Consider the following 27,499-nt stretch of genomic DNA (forward strand, 5'->3'; position numbering starts at 1 on the left):
TCAACCTGACATTCTGGCTCTGTTGTGTTTCTCTTGAACTCTGATGCTCAGATTTATAAATCATCAAACTCCTGTCAGCAGTAAATCGCATTCAAGGGTGAAGTTTGGCGTTGGAGGAGGGAAAGAATGAGCCCTGCAGAGACGACACCAAACAAGAAGTGTCACAACTCTGGATGAGACCGCCTGGCACAGCTCACTCAGACCAGAGCCAGCATGTCCACACGAGTGACTGCGGGTATCAAAGCCAAGGGCTCTTGTGGGTCCAGAAATGTGTTTTTTGGTGTCGCACCTCAAAAGGGTCTTTGTGTGACCGCAGCAGGGACTGTGGTGCATGGAAAGCTAGAAGGCGGGAAAAGAGTAGTGAAAGGGATGCGGCGCTTTGAGGAGATCCCTCACACTGGGAGGAATGGTTGGCTCAACCTGCTGAAATTCTGGAGAGAAAATCGCTTCCAGCAACTTCACAAGCACATGGAGAGGACCTTCAACACGCTCGGACCCATCTACAGGTAGAGGGAAGCTTAAAACGTTCTTCAGTATGTTCGTGTGCTTACCAAATATCCTTTCTCTGTCTCTCTGTGTGACTGCAATAGAGAAAAGCTGGGCACCCTAAGCAGCGTGAACATCATGCTGCCATCTGACGTCAGTGAGCTCTTTAAGTCAGAGGGTCTGCTCCCCCAACGGATGACCCTGCAGCCCTGGGCGATACACCGGGAAATACGCAACCACAGCAAGGGCATCTTCCTCAAGTCAGTTCCACGTGTGTGTTTTAAATTACTCGTGAAGTGGTGATATGCATCTGTGCAAGCAGTCACACGATGGAGACTCCTCTCCCCTCCGTGGGTAAAATCCCATTATTCTACTGATTAAAATTTAAGAGTCAAAATTTGACTAAATCATTTCAATGTTCCCTCGAGGGATGGAAACCACTCCATGTGGGTGTGTGCACATGAATGTAATCACTTGTACCATCATCGTGTCTTTTGGGGGGTGGGGGTAATTTAATCAGGCGTGGAAAGTTTTTGTTCATCATTTAGTTTCTTAGTTGCTTCCTGCTCATGCTGCTCACAGAGAGATGGTAAAACATCGCTGTGAAGGTACAGCACTCTGGTGTGAAACATAGATAACAAGCAATAATTATGACTTTAAAAAGAAGACTGGGGTTGTTCATAAAACAACAACAAAATGCAGCAAAATTTCAGCCCTAAAACAACAGCTTTTCCAATGAGATTCTAATTATAAGGAGAAAATGCAAAATTAAAGCAAAAGATGAAGTTTTCTCATTTCTTATTGGAATATTAGAACAAGAGCGCACTGCAAAGGCTGTGGTCATCATAGAGATTATATATAATATTTAAAATTATACACAAAAAGAGGTCTCTAGACATCCTTATACTGTGTGTGTTGTTCGGTTGTTGGTTCTGATGTAAAGGTCCTTTTAAAAGTTCTAATATTAGTGCAATCAGACATTTTCTAATTCAATATTTTCAATATTTTAAGCCTTTAAATCCTTAAGCATGAACTCATTGCCAGAAAATTATAGTTTTGTGTTTTTTAAACTCATGCAAATGCACACAAAAACTCATGGCTGTAAAGGGTTAAGTGGTAAAGGCTGCTGGAAGTTTGTAGCCACTGACTCAGAGTTAGTGTCACCCCCATAAAACTGGAACACTCATGCAACTTAAAAAAAAGGCCAGTGCATTGAATTTTTTTCATAATTCAAACAGTGAATATTTTTTTCTTATTCTTTTACATCAGAATTTTCAAAGTCATCAGTTCTCTCTTTTAACCGACTTTAATTTGCTTTCACTCAACCACAGAAACACGCTGTGGTTTAACTGCACATGTAAGAGCTGTGCATTTAAGAAAATGCTATACACTTTAGATGAACTAATATATTTCAGCTATTTAAATATGGCTGCTGTCACGAGTGTTAGCTACGTGTTTGTACCTGTTAAACATGATAATCCCCCGCTGTCTTCAGGAAAAGGAAGTTTTCACTGGATTCCGAGCAGTCCTGTGACCGAGTAGCTTGTAATGACCTTTAGCAGCCACAACTTCAAGTAGTGACTTTTGCTTTGTGTTGGTGTTTGCATGATTGTCTCACTCTCTCACAGTGTTGTGGAGGAATTTTTTCCCCTATCTTCTTTACAAAATCGATTCAGTTCATTGATGCTTGCGGGTATTTGAGAGCCTGCAAAACGAGCCCAAAGATCATGCCTCCAACACTGCGCCAGACGGCGTTTGTGCTCATCTACTGAGTATGTTTTTTTCCAAATGTGGTGCTGTGCATTCCAGCGAAACAGCTCTACTCTCTCCAAAAGGACATTGTTCCAGAAACCTTGTGTTGTTCAGATTTAACTTTCCAAACCTAAACTGTGCTGTCATGTTCTTTTTAAAGAGACGAATGTAGAGACGAGATGTATCTCTTGTTTTTTTTCTGTGAACATTGCATAATCTGATCTTGGGGTGAATTTGCAGGGACATCCAGTCCCGGGAGGACTGTGGCATTATGTTAACACACCTGACTGCTCCAGATCAGCTCACCCTTCATTCCTATGGAAGCAGTAAAGGTGTACTTATTTTTGCACCTGATTATCTCGTGTCCTATGAAAACTTTCTTTGTTGCATATTAACTATTGCAACGCTTGGGTAAAGGTAGACGTGTGGTTGGGAAGAGGTCAAGCACCAAAAAAAGAGACTTCTCTCAATCGGGCTTTCTTTGAATTCATGTTTATACAATGATAAGTCTGACTGGGAGTCAGACTTGAACACGATGCCCTTATTTTATTTCACATTGACTGAGCAGATATGAAATAAGCTCATTTTAATGCTTAGCGTGCACCTTTCTCTCCACAGGAATGGGGAAGAGTGGAGAGCTGACCGTCTGCAGCTGAACAAGGAGGTGATGATGAGTGCAGCAGTAAAACGCTTTCTCCCTCTCCTTGATGAGGTGGCGAAGGATTTCTGTCAAATGCTGCAGACAAGAATGGAAAAGGAGGGAAGAGGAGAGAAGGGAAAATGCGTTCTTACCATCGATCCCAGTCCTGACCTTTTTCGTTTTGCACTGGAAGGTTAGAGGTCATCAGCCCCATGATATGAGACCTTTGTGTATCTCTAAGTGTCATTTTACAGCTTGTAAAATGAGTATGCATTAATTCCTGTTTATTTACAATGAAGCCAAAAAAGTAGACTTTCTTTTTCTATGTTGGAAAAGTGTGGAGAGGTGTGAAATGATGGGTGTTTGACAGAAACATCCCATAAATGTCAAGTCTAATTTTTCGTGCAGCTGTGATCGACCTTGAAGCCCCGAGGGATGGAAGGCCACGGATTCATGTCGCTTCCCCCTTTTGACAGGCTTTCAGCCTAACTATCAGGTCTATGCATTGACTCACAAATGCTGATGTAAGCTGCGCCAGTTTCTGACGTCAGAGGAATTACACAATCTGCAGGAGCATCGCCTCTTTAAAATCTTCAACAAAAAAAAAAGAGAAGAAGATGAAAACGCAAATAGATCAGTGCTGCTGCTCTCTCTGTCCTTTAATTCTAAAATATTCACACCTAACATGAGAACCGAACCTCATCCTATCCCCAGGCGTCTCTTAGCGTACTCTGGGTGTAGGAGGTCAAAGAGAACACGCACCTTTAAAAATAGAAATCGCAACAAAGATGATCAAAGCTCCAGCATTATTTCAGCAGGTCTGCTCCTTTCATGTGCCTATCTGCTGTATTCCATGTTCGCAAGTGTGAAAGCCTGTATGACTCAGTGTACACTTGTTTGCATCTGTGTGTGTGCGAGTGGGAAGGGCGGGGGGGGGGGGGGGGGGGGGGGGGGGGGGGGGGAGAGAGAGAGAGCTGATGACTTTGAGTCACGCTGCTCTGCTCCTAATGGAGCTCAGCACAAGAAACCAAGTGCTAAGCCGGAGTAAGAAACTCTACTCCAGTCGCTGATGTCGTGTTAATATAACTTGAACATGTTTGATTGGGAAACATCATGTGCACCGTGGGGAGATCTATATGAGAAGGGGTCTATTTTTGTTTGTTTTTACATTAAATAAGAAAAAATAAAGTGGATTTTTGAAATTGTTTAACTGTTATTTGGAAGAGATTAATAAATTGATGACACATAGAGACATTCAAGACAAAGGTCAATGTAATCCTCCATGAGGTTTAATAGTTTACTTATTTTTAAGTCCTTTCCTTGCTCATGTTTTAGGTCATCAGTCATCCATCTCATCTTAACCCGCCTATACCTCTTTCTTTTCCTCCCTTCCTCCCTCTCTAGCTAGCTGCCATGTGCTCTACGGAGAGCGTATTGGCCTCTTCTCCTCATCCCCCTCCCTGGAATCTCAGAAGTTCATCTGGGCCGTGGAGCGAATGCTAACAACCACTCCTCCTCTCCTCTACCTGCCCCCTCGCTTACTGTTGCGCATGGGTGCTCCCCTGTGGACCCAGCACGCCACTGCTTGGGACCACATCTTCAGTCATGGTAGGAAAGGGCCATAATCGCAAGAACCTCATATCAGCATCAGCGTGCTTCTTTGTCCTGTCACTTCCACAACCTGACTGTTTGTCTTCCAGCGGAGGCGAGGATCCAGAGGGGGTACCAGCGCTTGTCAACCTCCCTGGGTAGAGCATCTCCGGCTGGCACTGCTGGAGGCCAGTACACTGGAGTTCTGGGGCAACTCATGGAGAAAGGGCAGCTATCTTTGGACCTCATCAAAGCCAACCTCACTGAGCTGATGGCTGGAGGGGTGGATACGGTGCGTGTGTTGGTGTGTGTGTGCCAATATGTGTGATAGCCTGGGTCTCTATACCTAATTCTGTGTCACATCTTATCCTATCCTCTCTTCAGACAGCAGTACCCCTGCAGTTTGCTCTGTTTGAGCTGGGACGCAACCCTGAGGTGCAGGAGAGCGTTAGGCAGCAGGTGAGGGCGTCGTGGGCACAGGCTGGTGGGGATCCTTACAAAGCCCTGCAGGGGGCACCACTTCTTAAAGGCACAATCAAAGAGGTCCTCAGGTAAACACGTCAAGAATCTGACTGCACATGGTCTCTTATATCCATTTGTTTGCACATGGGAAATAAATGAGAACGGCACCTACACATACACATCTCTGCAGTCTGTTCTTACATCTGTGTGGGCACTGGAGGTTTTTAATAAAGACTTTTAATAAAGACTTAAAAACTGGCACTGATGTAGCCTGTCTAATATGGAGAGGAAGGTTATTCCAAAGCATCGGCGCGGCAACAGAGAACGCTCGGTCTCCTCTAAGTTTCAGCCGTGACTTTGGGACCGAAAGCAGCAGCTGCTCAGCTGACCGAAGGGAGCGAGTGGGGACGTGGGGCTTCAACAAGTCAGACAAATAAACAGGTGCCAGACCATTTAGAGATTTAAAAACCAATAAAAGGACTTTAAAACGGATCCTGAATTCAATTGGAAGCCAGTGTAAAGAGGCCAAAATTGGAGTGATGTGATCAAATTTTCTTCTGCCAGTTAAAAATCGTGCCGCAGCATTTTGCACTAATTGCAAGCGTGACAAAGTGCCCTGCCCAACCCCTATTAAAAGAGAATTACAATAATCTAAACGTGAGGTAATAAAGGCATGAATAACACTTTCCAAGTCACGCTTGGAAAGAAAGGGCTTAACCTTTGATAAACGTCTGAGGTGATAAAATGCTGATTTTACAACCCCGTTTACATGGTCATCAAAGGTAAGTGCAGAATCAATTTTAACTCCGAGATTTGTGATCGAACTCTTTAGTTGGGAAGTCAAAGCTGCAAGATCAGCATCCAGAGTATGAGAAGAACGATTTGGGCCAATAAAATTGCGTCTGTCTTCCAATCATTAAAATTTAAAACGTTTTTTGCCATCCATGCTTTGACATCAGTAAGGCAGTCAAGCAGAGGTCCAGTTGGGAGACTATCAGAATGACTAAAAGGAGCAGTGCATCACTGACCCACCACCAAACCAGTCAATGCTGAACAATGTTACAGGCAGTATAATGTTTTCTATGGATTCTCAGGTTCACCCTGAGCACATGTCTGTCACATGTTCTCATGGCGAAATGCACAGGGCATCAGTGATTGGCCTGTCAATTCTGGTATTCTGTGCAGTCAGCACAGGCTCCACTGCAGGACATCGGACCCTCGGGCAACTCTTATGAAGTCGGTTTCTGATTGTTTAGTCAGAGACATTCACACCGGTGACCTGCTGGAAGTCATTTTGTAACTATGGCAGTGCTCATCCTGTTCCTCCTTGCACAAACAAGCATATACAACACCTCCTGGCAGTCTCATGTACTGATGTGGCATTCTGGAGGAGCTGGACTACCTGTGCACCCTCTGTAGGGTCCAGATCCACCTCATGCTACCAGTAATGACCCTGACCCTAGCTAGCTACAGGGTTTTTCTAAATAATAATCAAAAGTTGTCACCGGAAATTTCACACAGGAATATTGTACAGTAATTGATGTAAGACACATATTATATATAGACAAGAAGAAACTAATTTTTCCTTCAACTCATGTATGAAAAAAATCATCAGCTGTCTGAGTGTCTGTGTTTATCAAAAGGCACCTAAATGAGAATTGATTACCAGCAATCTTGATTATGTCAGACAACTCAACTAATGGAGGATTCAAAGGTAATATGTCAGAAATTTTAAGTTTTCAATGTCTGGATTGCTTTTGCTTTAGGTTGTACCCAGTGGGAATTACAGTGCAGCGGTATCCAGTCAGAGACATCGTTCTCCAGAACTACCACATACCTGCTGGGGTGAGTGTTTGGACTGTAACTCTGATTCTTTCTGTTGCACTCATATAGACATTCATATACATTCATCTGACTAACATGCGTTTGGTGGTAAATTCTCCTCAGACTTTGGTCCAGGCCTGTATTTACCCGATGGGGAGAAGTGAAAAAGTGTTTGAGGATCCACTGCGCTTTGACCCCAGCCGGTGGAGCAGAGAAGAGGGCCAAAGGGTGGAAGCCGCAGGGTTTCGCTCCCTGGCATTTGGCTTCGGGGCGAGGCAGTGTGTCGGGAGGAGGATTGCTGAGAACGAGATGCAACTTTTACTCATGCATGTGAGTGACAGCAAAAAAGGGAAAGGGGAAGAGTAAGGAAGCAAGAAAGCAAGTTTTGGGATGGGATGAAAGTGAAAGGACAATGATGCAAGAGGACAGGAAGAAGTGGAAACATGAGAGCTCAGTTATAAGGCTGGTAAGAAGTAAAAGCTGTGCATTTAAAAGAAAAGAAGACTTCAGTTCACACAGTGCTTTATAAGTCATTGTTTTGCAGTGAATTAATGATTCAGTTCCCTATAAGGACCACTTTACATTACTGGTTACGGTGAAGATAATAGTTAAATTAATAGTTATAAACATTAGTTATAAACAAGTTCAATTCAATACACTTGAATTTATATAGTTCCAAACCATAAGAACAGCCGACTCAAGGTGCTTAATATTGTAAGGTGAAGGCCCTACAGTAAAACAGAGAAAACTCCAACAATCAACAATCACTACAGGCAAACAATTAGCAACAGTGGGGAAAAAAAACTCCCTTTTAATAACAAGAAACCTCCTGCAGTGTTGGGCAACTTCATTGGTTCATGTTTCATGGAAACAGGGTGATCAATGGAGGAAAAAAACATCAACAAATTTTAAAGTTTAACACTGTTTTCAAATCCTAAAACTTTAGATGGAATATGTTTATTCAACCAGTAAGAAAAGCTCTCAAATAAATGCGAAGTTTGTTTCACTAAATTATAGTTCACCTGAAGAGAAACGAAAAAAATCCAAGTAGCATTTTGAGCAGATGCACCTATTTCTATTCCGCCCCTCACTGTAGCATGATTTTAATCCCTGTAAACGTCTCTGCTCTCTCTTCTTCTCTTTCTTGACGCTTCCACCCCTCCCCTCTCCTGCCTCCTCCCTCTCTGCATGTCTAGATCCTGCTGAGCTTCCATCTCAGCGTGCCGTCCTCAGAGGACCTCAACACCACAGTCACCCTCATCCTCCAGCCCGAGACTCCGCCGAGGATCACTCTCAGCAAGCTCTGACACACACACATGCTCAGAGGAGAGTCGTGCTGTTACCATTTGACAAGTTTAATCACGTAGGGTTAGCGCGCTTTAATAATTTATTTCCGATTATTCCTAATAAAGACCTTTTTAAGCGTCCTTACACACTTTGCATTGGAATGAAGATAAATAAAGATGAATTTTGTCCACTGTTCTTATTGTTTTCGTCGTGACAAAGGCAGCACCCACAGGTGCAGCATTAACATATATCCATCAGGTGGCAGTAAAACTCACACCTGCCCATTCATTTACTTTTGTACCCTGCCCCTGTTCACCCAGCACTTGTTACCTGCTCGAGGAGAGATCCGAGAGGTTCGTTACTTCTCTTCTAAACATTGCAACTTCTCATCATAATGAAAATACGCTGTTTGGGCCAAGTAAATACTTAATTCTGCTTATCAGGGCTCGCTCCTGTATCCACCTCTTATGATTGTTTCTCTTTGTTTTATAGCTAAAAGAAATCTTGCAGATTATTTCCGTCGCTGCGGCGGGTATTGATCGCTTTGTGTATTCCTCTTTTTTCCCCCCCTGCAACTCACGATCAAGTTTAAAAAGAACTCAATGCAGGAGCCACGTGGGGGGGGGGTGGAGGGGGGTTATAGTAATCCTACAGCATTGTTCGGGTATTCGGTTCATATTGCAAATTTAAGTTGCACTTTGGTGCCAATGCGTAAAATCGACCTTTACCCCGTCTGATAATTACTGCAAGCGTAGCATTAGTAGAAGTTACGGAGGTGTGTGCTTTGCACGTTAGATGGCTGCAGGGTTAGATTTTAAACAGTCAACTCAGGACAAAAGTGCTGTTTGTCCTTTGGCTAACGATTTACACCCACCTGTCCACTCACCAGGGTCCACGCGTGACCGCGCACAGAGACAGCTCTGCAGAGTGAGGCTCCGCGCAGACTCAAAGTGCTCCTTAAGTACAAGCCACGTCGCCTCTACGTGTAACCTCATTTGTCAAAGTCTTACTCTTCAATAACACCTCTTATCAGTCCTACGGATTTTTAATAGCTGCTGTTGTGAATAAACACTATGAAAGAGGGAATAAAATTTACATCCATTTAAGCATGCGAGAAGCAAGAAGAGGCCCAATATCTACTCTGAGAGATTTCTTTGCAAAAGTTTTTTACGTCGTGTGCTGATAATTATTTAATTATGTTATTGCTCCCAACAGATCAGCTATAGGGAATTATTAAGAAATAAATTAGGAATGCCAGATCGTGGATGGTGTTTATTCTACTCCAGCTGTAAACTTTTTTTCTTATTTTGGTTTCTTGTTTAATTCCACCAGAAAACAGAATCTAGTATTAATAAAATGAACCAGTTGGGATGATGTTGCTTGGTGTAGCGTTTTTCCTTTTAACTCTGTAAATATAGCTACGGGGTCTGTGCAATGTAAAAGTGACCAGTTATCCTGGGACCTCCTGGATCTCCAGCAAAGTCATGCCCTGGCCCTGGAGCAAAGTCTTCATGGTGCTGCCGTACTGAAATAATGTTAAGTGGTGTTCTTGGAAATGTTCAGGTTTATACAACTTCAGCTGCAACTGATAGCTGTTTTCTTTACTGACCTACTTGTAAGTATAATTATTTGTTCTCAAATGTTCCAAAATGTTGAAGATAATTTGTTTACAGCAAACTAAAACCATTGGAAGAACTACAGTGAAGCATGTATTTAGTTCTTTTCCTTTATAAGTGAGAAGTTATTGTTGGTTATTTTCTACCAATAATACATTGACAATTTATACTAATACATAATAGCATGAGTAAATATGTTTGGCTTGGAATTCACATTCTGAGGTCAAGGTTGGGGTTATATAATTTGCAACGGTGCAGGACACCCGTGTAATTTTGTACTGTAGTTTACCCTGTTGGCTTGCAGTCTGGCAAAGATTTTCCATTTTTTAGCAATCATTGTAGCCAGGTCAGATTGGCTCTCTTATGCTAACTCAGCCCAATCATGCAACTGTTGCATGCTGTGTGGACCCAGTCCAGATGGTGTGAGTGGGAGGACGAGATAGATGAGGGGCAGCAGAGGGGCGAAAGAAAGATGAATGAAAGAGACATGAACAGGCTTGTTCAGGTGGCACAAGACCAGTCAATAACATTAGCGCTGTAAAGGACAAAGACAGAGGAATTGAATTGAGAAATTGGGAGAAAATAAATTACACAACAAAATCCAAGAGAACCTAAAACAAAAGTAGACTGGAGAAAGAATCGGACAGTGAAACAGTAGGTTTGGATCTATAATGGAAGGGTTACTCAACATGGGTAAGCACATTCATATATTCTCATAGAGGTTTAGCTTGATTTTATTTATTTTAATGAAAATGTATTGAATCCTTTACACTTGTAGCTATTTTATTAGGAACACTTGCTCAACTTCTCACTTTTGCACTGCAATATTCAAATCAGCCAACCACGTGACAACAATTTAGTACATTTAGAGACACATTAACTTATTAATCTTGGGGGGAGAAAAGCTTAAGGGTAACTCCTAATTGCTGAAACCAGGGATCTTTAGATCTTCCATCTAACGCTTTCCCAACTGAGCTATTTCAGCAGATAGAGATAAATTTAGACAAGATCAAGTTGGCCTGCTGAAGTTCAACCTCAACATCAGAATGGAGAAGAGAGGTGATTTAAGTGACCTTGAAAGTGATATAATTTTCGGTGCCAGACTTGCTTGTCTGAGTATTTTAGAAACTGCTGATCTGCTGGGATTTTCTTGCACAACCATCTCTAGTGTTTACATAGAATGGTCTGAAAGAGAGAAACTATCCAGTGAGCAGCAGTTCTCTGGGTGAAAATGCCTTATAGGTACCAGAGGTCAGAGGAAAATGGTCAGAATCTTTCAAGATGATAGGAAGGCTAAAAGTAGTTCAAATAAATACTGGTTACAACAGAGATATGCAGAAGTGCATCTCTGATAATGTTGAATCTTGAAGCGGCAGAAGACCACACTGAGAGCCACTCCTGTCAACAAAGAACAGGAAACTGTTGCTACAGTTCACACTGACTCACCAAAATTGGCCTGTAGAAGATTGGAAACAAACGTTGCAATTAGTCTTTTTGATGTGATGAGTCTCTCTCCTCTGACGCTCTTCTGTTTCAATATTCAGATGTTAATGTCAGATTTGGCATTAACAGCGTGAAAACATGGGTCCATCCTGCCTTGTAGCAATGGTTCAGACTGCTGTTGGTATAACGGTGTGGGGGATATTTTCTTGCCACTTCGGGCTTCTTAGTACCAGCTGAGCATTGTTTAAACACCACAGCCTACCTAGCCACAAAGCTTAAGTTGTCTCAAATCATTTTTTTTTGAATATGACAATGACTTCAGTGTGCTCCAAGTGCCTTCATAGTCACCAGATCTCAATCCAATAGAGCACCTTTGGGATGAGGCAGATGAGGACGAATCTGCAACATTGGAATGTTCCCAGTACCTTTGTCAGTGCATGCGCTGAAGAAGGGAATCCAACGTTGTACTAGCACTATGGATTAGTGTTTAATATGAACTGGCAAGACATATTGCGTGTGATTGATAACCTATATCTTGATGGAAAAATACTAAATAATCCCCTTTTCGTAATATCATTGATTGTGCAGTGTCACGTTTTTGCATTATGTCATTTTTCACTTGCATAACAGTCAGATGTCAAATGCCTTTGAACTTCAGTGCAGCCGCAGTTGGATAAATAGCTGCACTCTTACCGTGGGCTCACTGATCGATTGCACAAACACTCCAAAACACTGTGACCAAGTGCAGCTCATTCCTGGTATACTGGGGTTACACCCATAACTGGTTTTAATCAGTCATGAAGCCTCAGTGTTGACTGATACTTTGCAAGTTTAGTGTCTTTGACCTAATGTCTATTTATAGTCAGCCTTCCAGTAACAGGTGCCTGCGTGTGTGTACATTTGTCTGGATGTTTGCAGGTGGATGTATTGCATGTGTGTGGTTCCATGTGTACTCTCTGGGATGTGTCTGGAGAGGATCTCAGTGGGACACGTAATGATGTGTGCAGCAGTGCGGCAGAACTGGGTCACAGGGAGGTGGAGAGGAGAGAAATAGAAAACGCCGACAGACACTGAATCTACAGGATTGACGAGTTTTGCAAGTTCACATTATACTACAAAACCGCCATTCACTGGTTTTACCAGGGAATTTCCTTTGCAGAGTGCAAACTATGGTCCTTGCATGTTTTCTGCTTGTCCATTCACGGCGTAGTCCTTAAACTGATAACTGACGCATACTATTTTAAAAAACAGCAAACAACCTTTAGACAGTTGCAAAACAACCTTGTAAAATGTCGGCCCTTCTGTGATGTGTTGCACTGTTCTTCTCTTGTCTTCTTTCCCGTCTTTGTCCTCACCTCTTCACACAAACCTTATGTTGGACTCACCTCTCATCCTCACGCTCTTTAGTCTCTGTGATGGCCGAAATTGCAAGCTCGACTGACTGTGACATCCTTTAAAATGGATTCCATTGTACTGGCTCAAAGCTCTTAGTCAGGTACCACAGTGCTCTGGATGAAAGAAATGGGCTCCATTTCCTGGTTAACACTCTCAGTTGGCGCAGCCCATAAACTGTTTATAAAAGATGAAGGTAGCCATTATGCTATCACCCATGTGTTCAGAAAGTCCTGTTTTTAAGCCTTTAGTTTGGTGCAATGGCTTTTGCCTTGTTTTGTTTGTTTTGTTTGTTTTTTTGTTGGTTAGCAAGATCCAGCCGTATAAGTGTCCCATGCTTGAAAGTCAATATTTGGTATGACCTCCTTTATTCTTCAACACAGCCTGAGCTACCCTAGGCAACCTTTCTTGTAATCTCTTTAAGTAGTAAAGAAATAATTTTTCAGGCTTCTTGAAGGACCTTCAAAGCTCTTCTTTGGATGATGGCTGCTTTTTGTTCTGCTGTCTGTCAGAATGATCCCTCACTGCTTTGATAATTTTGCCGTCTGAACTCTGGGCAATCACGTCCACTGGTATCTCATACCATAAAGTATAAAATATCCAGTTAAATCTGAATAATAACATTTAAACATTCACCCAATTGCTGCCCACGAATAAGGTTTTAAAACCTTGCTCTTATGAAAGTTATACTTCTACTATCATTTTCTCTCTCATAGGGTTCAATTCAAAATTCTTTCAGCACCATCTCTCTCTCTCTCTCTCTGCTGCAACCCATGACCTAACTTAGCTGTGACCATGGATACCACAGTCTGTCTTGTACCAATCTAACATGGTCCATCACAGTTAACTGAGCCACAGTATTGCAGACTTCCCAGTTTAACCTGCACTTACTGTCCTGCATCACCTCTGAAAAATGTGGAATGATTATCATGTATTTGTTGTCATAGATCTTACTCTATATGAAATAACCAGGCGAATTCAGCAGATCCTCTGCTTGGTTAAAAAAAAGAACGGGGATACTGCATTTAAGTTGCTCAGCAGTCTTTACCTTTGAAATAATCTTTTGTCTTCCCGTCCTGTCCTTTCTTTCTAAATAGCTCTCTTCATCTTTCTAATTTACCTACTTTTAAAAATTCATCCATTTATGCTTGCTTCCCTTACTGTGGCCACGTTATAAACTACATGCATGGATTCATGACATGAAAGCCACTTTAACCTCACACCTTGAGCACACTAACTAAATTAAAAAGGATCTAATGTTTAAATAGTGAGTTCATACAAAAATCATCCCACCTACAGTTTTTATGAAGTGGGAAATGGAGATGATGTGCTTTTGTAGCCATATTCAAGTGGCTCTTTTATGAGCTGCAGGATTAGACACTTGAGCTTTGAGTTCATTGTTCAGCCCTCGAGGTTGATGCTCAGTGATGCCATAGAGACTGGTGGTTGTGGAGTCACTGGGATAAGGTGCTGAAAGGCTTTACCTACTGGTATCTTGCCCAGTGTGAGTAGCACATGGATCAAACTGCGTAGTTTATTGGTATATGGACTGCTGCTTATATAGAAACCTTCTACTTAGGTCTGAGCACTTGTTACCAGTCTCATTCACCCAGTCACACATACATTCACACAGCATCTTTTACTTTGTACTTTTATCTAACATTCACACACACACACACAATAAGCCTAGATTGGGGGGAACTCGAGGTTCAGTAGCTTGGTTTAAGGATACTTCCACATATAGACTGTGAAAGCTGGGGATCGATCAACCGACCTTACGATTGGTAGCCGACCCACCACAAATAATTAAAAAGTAATTCACTAGCTGGGACAACATCCTACCTACATATAGGTGTGAACAGCATTTCTAGTAGATAACGGGCAGATGGCTTGAGCATGAATTGAGGTGTGGGTTTGGGAAAGGCTGAGAGGGGACTGGGGTTGGCTCCAGAAACGCTGATATCTATAAAATCAGAGCTTTCTTTTAAAATTGGTATAATCGAGATGTTATAGCATCAACAGCTCAAATGAAAGGTTGCACTCATCATTATGAAACTGTAGAATTATGAGCCAAGTTCTCTGGTTTACCTCAGATCTATAAGTGACTGCTTTAGATTTTCAGCTGGTTGAATTGGTTTTAATGCCCATAACTTTACTGGTCTGGTTCGCTCTCTTGACTCTTGCAGTTTCATTTCTAGCAGCAGCAGCTGTCAGACTGACAGATACTTCAAAAGCAGAGCTAAAGTAAGAGTAAACATTGAACATTTCATCAAATTTACAGGGGTGCACAAGAATGCTGATGTTTGCCATAACAGTTTTATAGTTCAACAGATTACCATTACTGTGGTGACAGTCGTTATTGCTGGTATGTGGTTTTTGCTCATCCATCCACTCCTTTGTCTTTTGCTTCTGGAGGATTTGTTTTTATTGTGCTTCACAAGCTGACAGAGCGGGTAACAACAGAAATGCAACCGCTGACTCCTTTCAGTCCCAGTGACTGTAAATACTGTATCCAATAGAGAGACAGAGTGTGTGTGTGTGTGTGTGTGTGTCTTCCTTTCTGGTCCATGAAAAACAACCAGACTTAAATTAAACGGTTGCTTCCAGCTTCAAATGTCAGCATAAAAACCTTTATATTGCCTCCATATTATCAGTCATCATCTCTGTTTTCAAATGCCACTTTACTGCTTGTAAAGTATAGCGTATCAGCAGAGCCGCTGTGTATAGTTTTCGCAGTAGTGACTCATAAGTCGGCTGAATACCAGCATCTAAACCTTTGTGACCCCTGCTGGTGGCAGTTAATGTCAGGTCTGTGTGTGTTGTGTTTTATCTCTTAATGTTAGCATATTCTGTGTTGTTCCTTTTTGCCATTAAAACTGAAATTGTGCGCTTCGTTTGGTCGGAAGTGTTCGGTTCATTTGGTTTTCACAGGTGCAGTTGGCAGTAGAGCTTCATGACTCAACTTCACCCCACTGACAGCGTTTCTCTGTCATTACAGCTCGCATCAGGCGCTACTCCGATGTGATGACACTGCCGGACTCTTTCATCCAACGCCAGCAGCTTGACGCCAGTATGGCTGACACCTTCCTGGAGCATCTCTGTCTCCTGGACATCAACCAGGAGCCAATCACAGCGCGCAACACCAGCATAATCTGCACCATCGGTGAGTGTGACAGACAGTGAGTCTCAGTTTCGAGTTTGTTGTCTGACAACTGTTATGTGTCATCGTTGGCTCCGTGTCAGAAAGCCAGCGTCTGGAGGGGGTGGGTGGTCTTCAGCTTGTTGGCAAGGCTTTTTGGCTGATGCAGTTTGAAGCTTTTGCTGTCCAGAAAAAGATGAAAAACAATTAGAAGGAAATACACTATACAAACGGCTCCTAAGTCATCTGGCTCTGGCTTTCCAGATGATGTTTTGATTCCTCGCGAGGACATGGGTTTGTTTATTACTCCCTGAAGGGTTTTCATTAAAGTGATAAAGTAACAGGCAAGCAAACAGTTCATTTTAATGTCTGCCTGTAGCTAACAAAAATTTCTATCATTAATAAATTATAACATGAATAAGGCTATTAATAAAATATCAGAAAATACACAAAAAAAATAGCCAAAATGTAATTTTGTAGTGGCTGTTTAAAACCTAAAGATCCTTTTATTGAAAACAAATAAAAAAAAAATTGGGGGCCTACATCGAATGAATGAACATTTGATTATTGAAACTGCTTTTCTTTTATTCGCTCTCTTTTTTCCTCTTTCAGGTCCGGCATCTCGATCGATCCCCAAACTTCAGGAGATGGTCAAGGCTGGAATGAATATCGCTCGTCTTAACTTCTCTCATGGATCACATGAAGTACGTACAGCACACATGCTGATCAGCCACAACATTAAAACCTGGCTTAAAACCTGGTTAACATCTGGAGGTGTTTTGTGGTATCTGCCACCCACTGCGGAGTGGCTGTGGCTCAGGAGGTAGAACAGATCATCTACTAATCAGAAGGTTGGTGGTTTGATCCCTGGCTACATGCCGAATATCCTACAGCAAGATGCTAACCTCAACTTGCTGCTTTAGCATCTATCAGACTGTAATCTGGGAAGTTGGAAGACCTTGCAGTCTTTGTTTCTTGTGTTCCCTGAGCTGTTCCTGTGCAGTTGGGATGTGTGGATGGGAGTGGGTACATCCATGGTTTGTCAGCAAATGCCAGCACCCATCACAGATAACAGATGATGATCCATGTGAATCATTTCACTGGCTATTGGTTTTAATGTTGTGGCGCATTTGTGTTCACACGCCTTGGTTTTCCACTCAGCCAGGTATTGATTCCCTGTCTGTGTCTTTCAGTATCACGGTGAAACCATCAAGAACATCAGAGAGGCGGTGGAGACGATAACCTCTGACCCGTTGTACTATCGACCGGTTGCCATCGCTTTGGATACGAAGGGCCCAGAGATCCGCACCGGATTAGTTAAAGGGGTGAGCATGCTTTGCTTCATCTATCAAACAGTCTAAACCTAATCAAGCAGTCACATGCAGTCAGGTGTAAGAGGTGCAGAAAATACGCCAATTCCTTGGTGCAGCACATCATTTGTTACAGGTTGCTACTTTTCCTGTAAAACAACAGCTGCTGTGTGCTCATCTGCCTTTTCATCATCATCTTATTGTGTTGTTGGTCGTGTTGCTGTTGCCTGCTGTCTGCTTTGCTGAAACAAATAACTCCATGGCTGCAGGACAACCACCTCGTGTGTTGATTAGGTTCAGAAATAATTCTGCATGCATTTGATCTGAGTCTGGGTAGACTAATGAAAGGTGCACTTGAGTTACTAAACACATGCTAAATATAACTCTATTTTTATTAAATAATTTATATTTTTAACATAAGATATTTACAGCATACAAAATTATATATGTAGGTGAATATATGTAATGGCAACCAATCAATCAACCAATAAATCAGTCAATCATTATTATATATAATAATGACTACCCACGTTGTATGTTAGCTGGGATATCCTTCAGTGCTCCTGCAACCCTACCTGGATAAGTGGTTAGGAAGATAGATGGAGGGATGGATGGATGGATGCTATATTTGGCCATTTATAGCAGGCGTGGACATCAACAACAAGTTAAAACATTCAACACACGAGATAAAACACAATAAACTGGCAGTATGGTGATGGGGTGATGAACAGCACTCTGTGTACAACAATGCCTATGGTATATTTGGTGTACTTACTGCTGTTGTTGCCTTAAAAGTGACACCAAACTGTTTGTTTTTATAGCATACTCCTGAAGGCTCCTCACATGTTAGGAATTATTCATTGAGATGTATACTTTTGACTGCTTGTTTTTTTGTAGAAAATGTTGTTATTGCATTATTGAATTATTCTGTTAATTTTTAAACTTATGCTATTTTTGAATCCCATTCTTGTCTTTTTGACATAACATCTTCTTTTGGCTACTCCCTTTAGCACTCATCACATCTGCATCCATCTCACCGTATCCCTACTGTCCTCCTCTGTCATATCGGCCACCTGCATGTCCTCCTTCTCTACATCCATGAACCTTTTATGTGTTCTTCCTGTTTTCACCTTCCTGGGCACAAGATATTCAAAATCCTTCACCCAGTATTTTTACTATCCTTCCTCTGCAAATTTCCAAACCATCTCAGACTTGTCTCTCTAACTTGGTCTCCAAACTGCTCAATCTGAGCTGTCCCTCCGATGTACTCATTTCTAATTCTGTCCATCTTTGTCTTACATCAACTGTGCCGCCTTCATCTCCACCGCCCTATTTTTCAATGATGTAAACCAACAAATAACAAAGAATAAAATAGGGTGATGCTATCTAACTTTTGCACAAACCTTACAACCACTGGTGTGGCTGTGACAGAAGACACAGTTCTCAAATATTTGGAAATATAATTGTTACCTCATCAGTAAATACCAAACGCTTTGCACAAAGCAGCCAGTGTATTCCTTTTAAAGTTTCACGCCTGTACAGTACAAAGTCTCTTGTGTTTTCATCATTGCTGCCACTCAAACCCTCTCAGATAGGGTACTAGAACTACTCATTATAAACACTACAAAACTCACAGCATGCCTTTTAATCAACCAGTCACGGATTTCATCACTTTTCAGCACTCAGAGATCCTGTGTTCTAAGAAAATTCAGTTGCTGGAATGACAATACTACTGTATGTTTGCTTACAACAAGAGCAGTAATTGGAGGTTTTTGTGTTTCGTATCTGTGTTTCGACAGAAAGTGGAAGAAGAGGTGGAGCTGGTGAAGGGCAACAATGTGCGCGTGGTGACTGCAGAGAGTGACAAAGACAAGACAGATGGAAAGATAATCTGGGTGGACTACCCCAACCTGCCCAAAGTTCTCAAGAAGGATGGAAAGATCTACATTGATGAGGCCTCATTGGACTCCGAGTATTAGATATAGGTAATGTGCATTACACAGACTTTAGCAAACCTACAGAAAACATCTCTGTCTATTGCTGTTGTAGAACATCTGCAGTGACAGCTGTGTCCAGAGGCACTGCGTTTTCAAGTTGTCTCTCTGTCACTCTAACACATTTATTTCTTTAAATTTGGTAACAGTCCCTGGGACGCTTGAGGACACGCTTGGACATAAAGCCAGAATTCATACGCTGATAATGAATTTCATGCAAATGTGTAATTAGAATAAAATGATGATCTTATTTTATATTCAAAAGGTGAAAGACCATCAATGTGACACCCTAAAATCATTCAGACATGCATTACTAGCTATTGTTCAACTCAGAAACAGAGAAGGAGTTCAGATTCTGAATTGGTGATTATTTGCTCACCATAAATTCCTTCAAAACCTTGTCTGTTTTTTTTAATGCGCAAGAGAAACTATGGTGTGAAGGGACACAGTATGTGTGGTTGTAATTCGATAAAAACTGCTAAAATTGTCAGAAAAAATTGCCAATTTATGGATCCGTCCCTGCTGTTGCCAAGGACAAGATGGAAAAGTTCCATTCAAATATTATGTAAATAATACGTTATAATATATTTGACTACCTTTTTTGGGATCTGATCCCCCTACTCACAGCCCACAATTTTTCTCCACCATCAACTATAAATTTGGATCCAAATCAAATTTTACCACAATAAAGGTCAGCAAAACAGTATCAACACAGTCTTGTGTGTTTATCTCCCTCTGCTCTTCTTGGGCCTGTTTGGATTTTCACCTCAGGCTCCTTTATCCTCCCACGGTCCAAAGTTTTCTTCGTCTTCAATTATGTTGTATATGTGTGTAAATATGTTGCTGTGTGTGAACATTTGTCATTTTCTATCTGCGAGGTGGTTTTTCAGTTTTATGTGCATTCTTCTATAGCTCATTCTCATATATCTCATGCACTGAATGCAACTTTTCAGGCCAGTGTACTGATACAAACGTGTCCACAGGCCTATAAAACTTCATCCCTGCATGCACGTATAACTTTAAATCTTTCTATGGATTCTTGAGTTCCATTATTATATATACTTCTAATGTATTTTCCTTATTATCCCAACAATTGTGCAATTTCCCATGCTCTTATTTTTGGTTGTATTACTGAATGTTTTTATAGTATCAATGCACCACTCCTTTGTGAGTCCCTGCATCTCCAACATTTTTCTTGTCAGGTTCGGACTGGGTGGACACGGTGGTGGATTCAGGCGGGATGCTCTGCAGTCGTAAAGGCGTAAACCTTCCCGGCTGTGACCTAATCGGCATGCAGTCGGTCAGCCCGCGGGACGAGGCTGACCTGAGGTTCGGCGTGGCTCAGGGTGTTGATATGGTGTTCGCCAGCTTCATCCGTTCAGCCCAGGATGTCAAGGATGTGCGTCGCGCTCTGGGGGCGCATGGTCAAGATATTAAAGTGATCAGCAAGGTGGAAAGCCGGCAAGGAGTTCAAAAGTGAGTCCTGGAAAAATCCAATTTCCAATTAATGCCATTTCTGCAGAGTTATTCTTAGCCAAACAGGCACTGACGGCATGAGTCTTCCATAACGAGACTTTGACAGGTCTTTTAAATCCACCGCTGATGTGATCTGCCGCTCCTGTGGACAGCCAGCTGTCAGTGAAGGAGAAACATATGTCAACTTTAGATTTTACACATCTATGATTAGCAGTCTCTGTGGCTGTCCACGTGAGTTATTGCAGCCAATTAATATATCTGACATAATTTATTTCCCTGCCTTTTTTACCTCCATTACTTATCTCATGCTTTGTCCTGCTGCTCCCCGGCTGCTGACAGTGTTTAACTGCAGTTTTAATTGAAAGAGATTAGATAATAAAGATGAATTCTTAACAGTAATTAAGTGGTTTGTGAATATTTGGTGTTAAACGTCCTGTTTGGATGTCCTGCAGCTGTGTTTTTCCCTTTTAAATCTACATCAGCATCACAGCTTCCTGCTTTTCCTTTCAGTCTCTTTGTTCCTTGCTCATATAGGAGTTTGGATTTTATCCAGATCATTTAGGATTTAAATCAAAATTTTACGCTATCCTCGATATCTTTTGAAGATCTAAAAGCAGCGTGACAAAAAAAAAAACCTGCATTTGAAGATCTAGTTTTTAGATAACGTGTAGAATCTTCCTTATTCCTCCTTTTGTGCTCTTTTTCCAACTCTCTCTTCTTGAGCCCAAACACTCACTCCTTCTTCTAATCTGTCTGTCAGTTTTGAGGAAATCCTGGCTGAGAGTGATGGCGTGATGGTTGCCAGAGGCGACCTTGGGATCGAGATCCCTGCGGAGAAAGTCTTCATTGCCCAGAAGATGATGATTGGGAGATGCAACTCTGCTGGGAAGCCTGTCATCTGTGCCACACAGGTCAGAGATGAGCGCACACACACACACACACACACACACACACACACACACACACACACACACACACACACACACACACACACACAACACACACAGAGAAAAAAATCACAGAAAAAGAAGAAATATGGAGATTAAGACTCTTAACTGCAGTTTGAGCCAGCCGAATGTCAAACGGGTCCAACTACACATTAACCTTACACTCGTGCATAATGTCACTTGTCCAGTGAATTCATTTTCAGAGATGCACACATTCCCTCTCTTTCACACCCCTCTGCTTTTACACACATACACACACACACACACACACATGCGTGCAACACTCCCGCAGCCATGTTGAGTCACAGTGCTGTACTTTGTTTATGCTACAGCTCTTGACTCGGAGTGACAGCGTTATAGCAGGTTTGCTACTCGAGACCTGAGCCCACAAACAACACCCACACACATGCACTAATCAGCATTAGTCGGAGCTTCTTAACTAAAAATGCAGTCTCACAGGCCATGCTGCAAGCTATCTCATTTTCCAACTGTCTGCCTCGCTTATTGACTCATAACACTGAGTCTCCAGCATACCAATAACGATTTCTCTAACTCGCACTCGCCTGCCTCAGTCTAAATGATCTCTTATTACTCCTATTCTACCATCTATCCATCCACAAAGCCATTACCTCCTGTCTTCGTGCTCGCCCATATCACTTTGTCAAAATGAACAAAAATTGACAAAGACTCCGAGTGGCTTATTTTTGATGGACTCATTGGTGAAATCCATTTATAGTACCTATAGAGACGTTTTGGTTATAGCTGAAATGTTATTGTATGTGTGTTTTTGTGCCTTTGCAGATGCTTGAGAGCATGGTGACCCACCGACGGCCAACTAGAGCAGAGGGCAGTGACGTTGCCAATGCCGTGCTGGATGGAGCTGACTGTGTAATGCTATCTGGAGAAACCGCCAAGGGACTGTTTCCTGTGGAGTCAGTTGCAATGATGCATTCGGTGTGTGTTTCTGTTGTGCACATGGTGTCGTTCGGTGCGTCTGACTTAGTGCCCTCTGATAATGCTCTAACCCTCTGTCTGTCCCTCTCCCTGTCTCTGTCGCTCTATCTCAGATCTGTAGGGAGGCAGAGGCGGCCATTTTCCACCAGCAGCTTTTTGAGGAGTTGCGCCGCCTCACTCCTCTCTCCTCTGACCCCACGGAGGGTCACGGCGATCGGAGCAGTGGAGTCGTCGTTCAAATGCTGTGCCGGGGCGATTATAGTCCTCACGCACCACTGCAGGTGAATATATCAGCTAACATTCATGATAAATGTGTCAGAACTAGCAGTGCTATATGCTATATCGTGACATTTCACCTGACTGTCACGATATAGCATAAGACAAAGTTTTATTGTTGTTTGATGAGGGTTTCCTACCAAAAAACAGTAAATCAGTCAGAACCGCTAAAGTCAAGAGAATCTTACGTTTGTTTCAGAAGAGCAGCAGCAAGAACCATCAACAGATATTACATTGATTAAGTCAGAAATGGCATGGAAGGAGAAGCTGTGGTAGAGGAGGGTTGCAAAGTAGCTTGCAGATGTAAAGAAGCTATGGTCATGCTTAGGGAACTTAAATAAGATGCTCTGTGTGAGGTCTGTGTGAAAGTTGCCTGACACTGAGATCAGCTGATCTACCGGGACTATAACTGGCCTTCACTTTGTAGCCTGTTAGTTTAATAGAGAGATGCTGGTAGGTGGAGTTTGCTGCCATGTTGTTCTCTCTCCAGTTCTGTTGCAGCGCTAAGCTAAGAGCTAGCATATTTAGCACACGAGTAACTAAAAAGCCTGATTAGATTTAAAAAAACCATCCATCCATTTTCTTCCGCTTATCCGGGGCCGGGGTCGCGGGGGCAGCAGCCTAAGCAGGAGAAGCCCAGACCTCCCTCTCCCCAGCCACCTCCTCCAGCTTATCCGGGGGAACACCAAGGCATTCCCAGGCCAGCTGAGAGATATAATCCTCTCCAGCGTGTCCTGGGTCTGCCCCGGGGCATCCTGCCGGTAGGACATGCCCGGAAAACCTTGCCCAGGAGGCGCCCAGGGGGCATCATTGTCAGATGCCCGAACCACCTCAACTGGCCCCTTTCGATGATGGAGGAGCAGTGGCTTACTATGAGCCCTCCCGAATGGCCGAACTTCTCAGCCTATCTCTAAGGCCAGCCAACCTTTGGAGGAAACCCATTTCCACCGCTTGTATCCGCGATCTCATTCTTTCGGTCACTACCCACAGCTTGTGGCCATAGGTGAGGGTAGGGGCGTAGATCGACCGGTAAATTGAGTGCTTCACTTTTACACTCGAGGCGATCGTGGCTCAAGAGTTGGGCGTTCGTCTTGTAATCGGAAGGTTGCCGGTTCGAGCCCCAAACCGACAGTCTCAGTTGTTGTGTCCTTGGGCAAGACACTTCACCCGTTGCCTACTGGTGCTGGTCAGAGGGCCTGGTGGCGCCAGTGTCCGGCAGCCTCGCCTCTGTCAGTGCGCCCCAGGGCACTGTAGCTTGCCATCACCAGGTGTGTGAATGTGTTGTGTGAATGGGTGGATGATTGTGTATAGTGTAAAGCGCTTTGGCTATACAAATACAGACCATTACCATTTACACTCAGCTCTCTCTTCACCACAAACAGACCGATACAGCGTCCGCATCACTGCAGCCGCTGTACCAATCCGTCTGTCGATCTCCCCCTCCCTTCTCCCATCACTCATGAACAAGACTTAAACTCCTCCACTTGGGGCAGGGTCTCGTCCCTGACCCGGAGTGGGCACTTGGAAAACCATTTGAATATTATTTGAAAACAATTAACATAAATATATTATCATTGTTTGGGCGGCATGGTGGTGCTGTGGGTATCACTGTTGCCTCATAGTAAAAAGGGGTTTGAATCCAGCCTGGACCTCCCTGTGCTTGCACACGTGTTAGTGATGTATGCAGGTGCAAATGTGTCTGTAATTTTTGTGAGGCCTGCAACAGACTGGAGATTTATCCATGGTGTAGGAGATAGGCTCCGGCACTCTGGTGACCTTGGATTGGAAAGAGGAACTTGATTAATAATTTCTGTATTCGTCCTTGTAGATGCTAGAAACAAGTTTATTTGTCCCTCTCCAAACAAACACATAACACAGGCTCTTTAAAGTTTGCAGCTACAGATGTTTTTCTTTTATCCCAAAGGTCCAGGCTGAATATTGCAGTAATGTTTGCTGCTTGTGCATCTTCTGGGTTTTATGGGCTTCATTGTACTGTTTTTGTGTATTTTGTACTTTTCTTCCAAAGATTTTCCCATCTCACATATATTAAATGTGCACACAGGAGGACACACACGTACCTCCTGTTACCAAAATGTGCATAAAAATACACTAGAATGATCTCCAATTAGTTTAGCCATTATGTCTAAGTAAACATACAACCATAACATATCAGATATTAAAACTGTGAGATTTAATTCTAATTAAAAAATAGTTTATCTGTAATGTCTGCAATATATTTCAAAAGTGTCAGCACATAAGATTCTCACATTCATAGACAGCGGACAGTCTTAAAAGCAAAAGCTTCTATAAATGAGTGAAGAAACTAACAAATGGAGAGGTATTTGTTTAGTTGATATCCTACTGTGCTCTGGGTGTTAAGCTGCTGAGTAAGTGCCGATTTCACTTTAAGATGTTGAGAGGAAGCAGTCTAAACGACCTTGAAAGCGGGATTAATAACGGATCATGGAAGACAGCAGCTTTAATCAAAAAAGCGAGTTATTATTATTATATTTGGAAGAAAAGAGTCCTGTATGATTTATACCAAGGAGCAGTGATGCTGCTTTCGTTTTCCCTCAGTATGAAAGTGTTGTTCATGCGTGCCATCACTGATAATTTATTTTCCATCCTTAACTTTGCACTTCTTCTCTGCAGGTCGGCTCATCTCCTGTTCCAGGGTACCGCCCTCGCTGTCCGATCATTGCTGTCACCAGGAGCCCACAGGTACACTCTGCTCTATGAACCAAAAAAAAATATTACTTTTGTGCTGTCACCTGGTGCATTTGTCTTACCATGAAAACATGGCTTAGATAATGATATATCGCTGTTTTCAAAAGTGAATAGTGTGCGATGTCTACTCTTGCTGTCTGTCGTGGTAAATTGTGACAGTGTTGTCAGACTGGTATCACCAATCTGGAGTATTTATTACGACTGTATTTCTGTTTTATTGAGCTTTCTTGTTCTAAGACCGGTGATCAAAGTGGGTGACACGGTCTTTAAAAAAAAGAATCATGGTTTCCAATAATGTCAAAGCAATAATCAGGGTCAAATTTGATGGAGCACATGTGAATGCTCTGTAATAACCCCACACTATGGCTGGTCACTGGAATGAAGGCAGCTCCCCCTGACCTTCATTATTATGACGTCCACACTTTTTGATCAATCACAGGTCATCTTTTAGTATCAATAAAATTGTGGTGACAGAGTACAAATTGGCATGTTTCGTTTTTTCTCAGTAATATTAATTAAAAGAAAAGAAAAATAAAAGGATACACAAATAAATGAATATAATAATGACCACATTTAAAACAAAATTGCCTCATTCTGACATACTTTCATAGTCCTCTCTCTTCCTTCTTTAAATGTAAAAATAGGTCTCCATCTCCTGATAAATACGTCTTTCTGAAGTTATTTGTTCAATCAGATAGATTTCCAAATCCTATTCAACCACACGTGCGATGTTGGAGGCTCGGGTTTCCACCATCAAATTATAATGCATTTAATTGCTCAACAGTAATCGTTACAGATATTTACTAGCTGCAGGAATCTTATTTCGATGTATATCTAACTTTAGAAAAGACCACAGTATGTCCAACATGAGCCTTCCGGGCTCCATATGTGTATTTTATTATTTTGTGTTTGATTTTGATAGTTTTTTTTCTTTGCTGTGTTTTTTTTCTGTTTTACTTCCTGTCTGTATGATTGTTTTCTTCCTGTCTTGTTCCCAGTCTCCCAGTTAGCCTTCATTGTATATTTATACACTTGTCTGTTTGCATTTCTGTTTTTACTGGTAAATATATCGGGGGATCAACAGACTGACAGACTATAAAAATTAATAACCACCAAGCAACTTGCAGTTATTTTATAATGTACCTAATCTTTTTTTTCTCTTTGTCAGGTCACCCGTCAGTCTCAGCTGTTACGAGGCGTGTTTCCTGCCCTCTTCCACCCTCTGCCCGCTCCTGTGTGGGCTGATGATGTGGACAACAGGGTCAACTTTGCCATGGAAATTGGTCAGTCTGTGCTCTGTTCAGCCCGCTTGCAGTTCTTATATAATATAAGCCATATTACTCACATGCCCTTATCTCTCCAACACCACAGGGAAAGCAAGAGGGTTCTTCAAGTCCGGCGACATGGTGATTGTGATGACAGGCTGGATCCCAGGGTCTGGTCACACCAACATTATGAGGGCAGTGAATGTCCCGTAACAACATGAGCTCACTGGACTCTAAATCTAACAGAGTTGCTGGAGGTTCATTAAGAGAGCCTTTATAAATCTTTTAATGCACCAAAAAGCCAAAGAACCACCCCTAAAATTGAAGCAATAACCTCTGTCGAAAGCAGCAGAAACACTCTACTTAAAATTTGAGGTTATTATGAGGAAACACTTGGTCTAATAACCGCTCATATGAATGTACCCATGACTCCCTTCAAATAAAACTTGACTTTAACGTTAATACGTTGTTCTCCAGTTCTTGTCAGGACACAGGCTTCTGTAATTGAACTGTCCTGCCTCCTGTTTTTATATTAAAAGTGAAAGTATTGTCTCTGTGGCTGCCATTGTTGATGCACATTGGTGCTCTTTATAGAATTTGGAGATAAGGCTTTCATTCCTACCCAGAGTCTCAAGCTTATCTCTGTGCAGCGGCAAATTTTTGGCTATTATGAGCAGCAGCCGATGATGCAGAGCTGACACCCCCTTTGTCAACTGAGATGACCCAGATGGCCACATCTGCATATTGCTCACCCAGAAAGTAATTATATCTGTTCCTGTGTGGGTCTTCCTCATGTCTCATAATCCTTTTATTTTCTGACATCCTTGCTTCCTCCTTCTTTTTTCCTTTTGACCTATAATGTGCATTAAATCCTCCCGAAGCAGTTTATTTCTCTCTCTTTCTGCCACTAATAGCCACT

The 27,499-nt window shown here is 42.3% G+C and overlaps 2 protein-coding genes across 2 annotated transcripts; both read left to right on the plus strand.

Moving 5' to 3' along the window:
* The first annotated feature begins 73 nt into the window (after nucleotides 1-73).
* On the plus strand, nucleotides 74-10,233 carry LOC146508345 (cytochrome P450 11B, mitochondrial-like). The gene is made up of 9 exons (XM_085177989.1): nucleotides 74-506; nucleotides 591-746; nucleotides 2,857-3,071; nucleotides 4,283-4,486; nucleotides 4,579-4,760; nucleotides 4,853-5,019; nucleotides 6,697-6,775; nucleotides 6,878-7,084; nucleotides 7,951-10,233. The coding sequence occupies exons 1-9, from the start codon at nucleotides 214-216 to the stop codon at nucleotides 8,059-8,061; spliced, it is 1,614 nt and encodes a 537-aa protein (XP_085034115.1). The 5' UTR covers nucleotides 74-213; the 3' UTR covers nucleotides 8,062-10,233.
* Nucleotides 10,233-27,042, plus strand: pklr (pyruvate kinase L/R). Its single transcript, XM_085177988.1, is given in 15 exon segments — nucleotides 10,233-10,350; nucleotides 15,491-15,655; nucleotides 16,244-16,335; nucleotides 16,825-16,956; nucleotides 18,741-18,891; nucleotides 18,894-18,926; nucleotides 20,138-20,411; nucleotides 21,172-21,322; nucleotides 22,160-22,312; nucleotides 22,426-22,515; nucleotides 22,517-22,593; nucleotides 25,241-25,262; nucleotides 25,265-25,309; nucleotides 26,484-26,598; nucleotides 26,687-27,042. Coding segments are annotated over 15 exon segments (1,629 nt in total). The 5' UTR covers nucleotides 10,233-10,328; the 3' UTR covers nucleotides 26,794-27,042.
* The last annotated feature ends 457 nt before the right edge of the window (nucleotides 27,043-27,499 follow it).

Source organism: Neolamprologus multifasciatus, chromosome 11, assembly GCF_963576455.1.
Source record: "Neolamprologus multifasciatus chromosome 11, fNeoMul1.2, whole genome shotgun sequence".
Lineage (NCBI taxonomy): Eukaryota > Metazoa > Chordata > Actinopteri > Cichliformes > Cichlidae > Neolamprologus > Neolamprologus multifasciatus.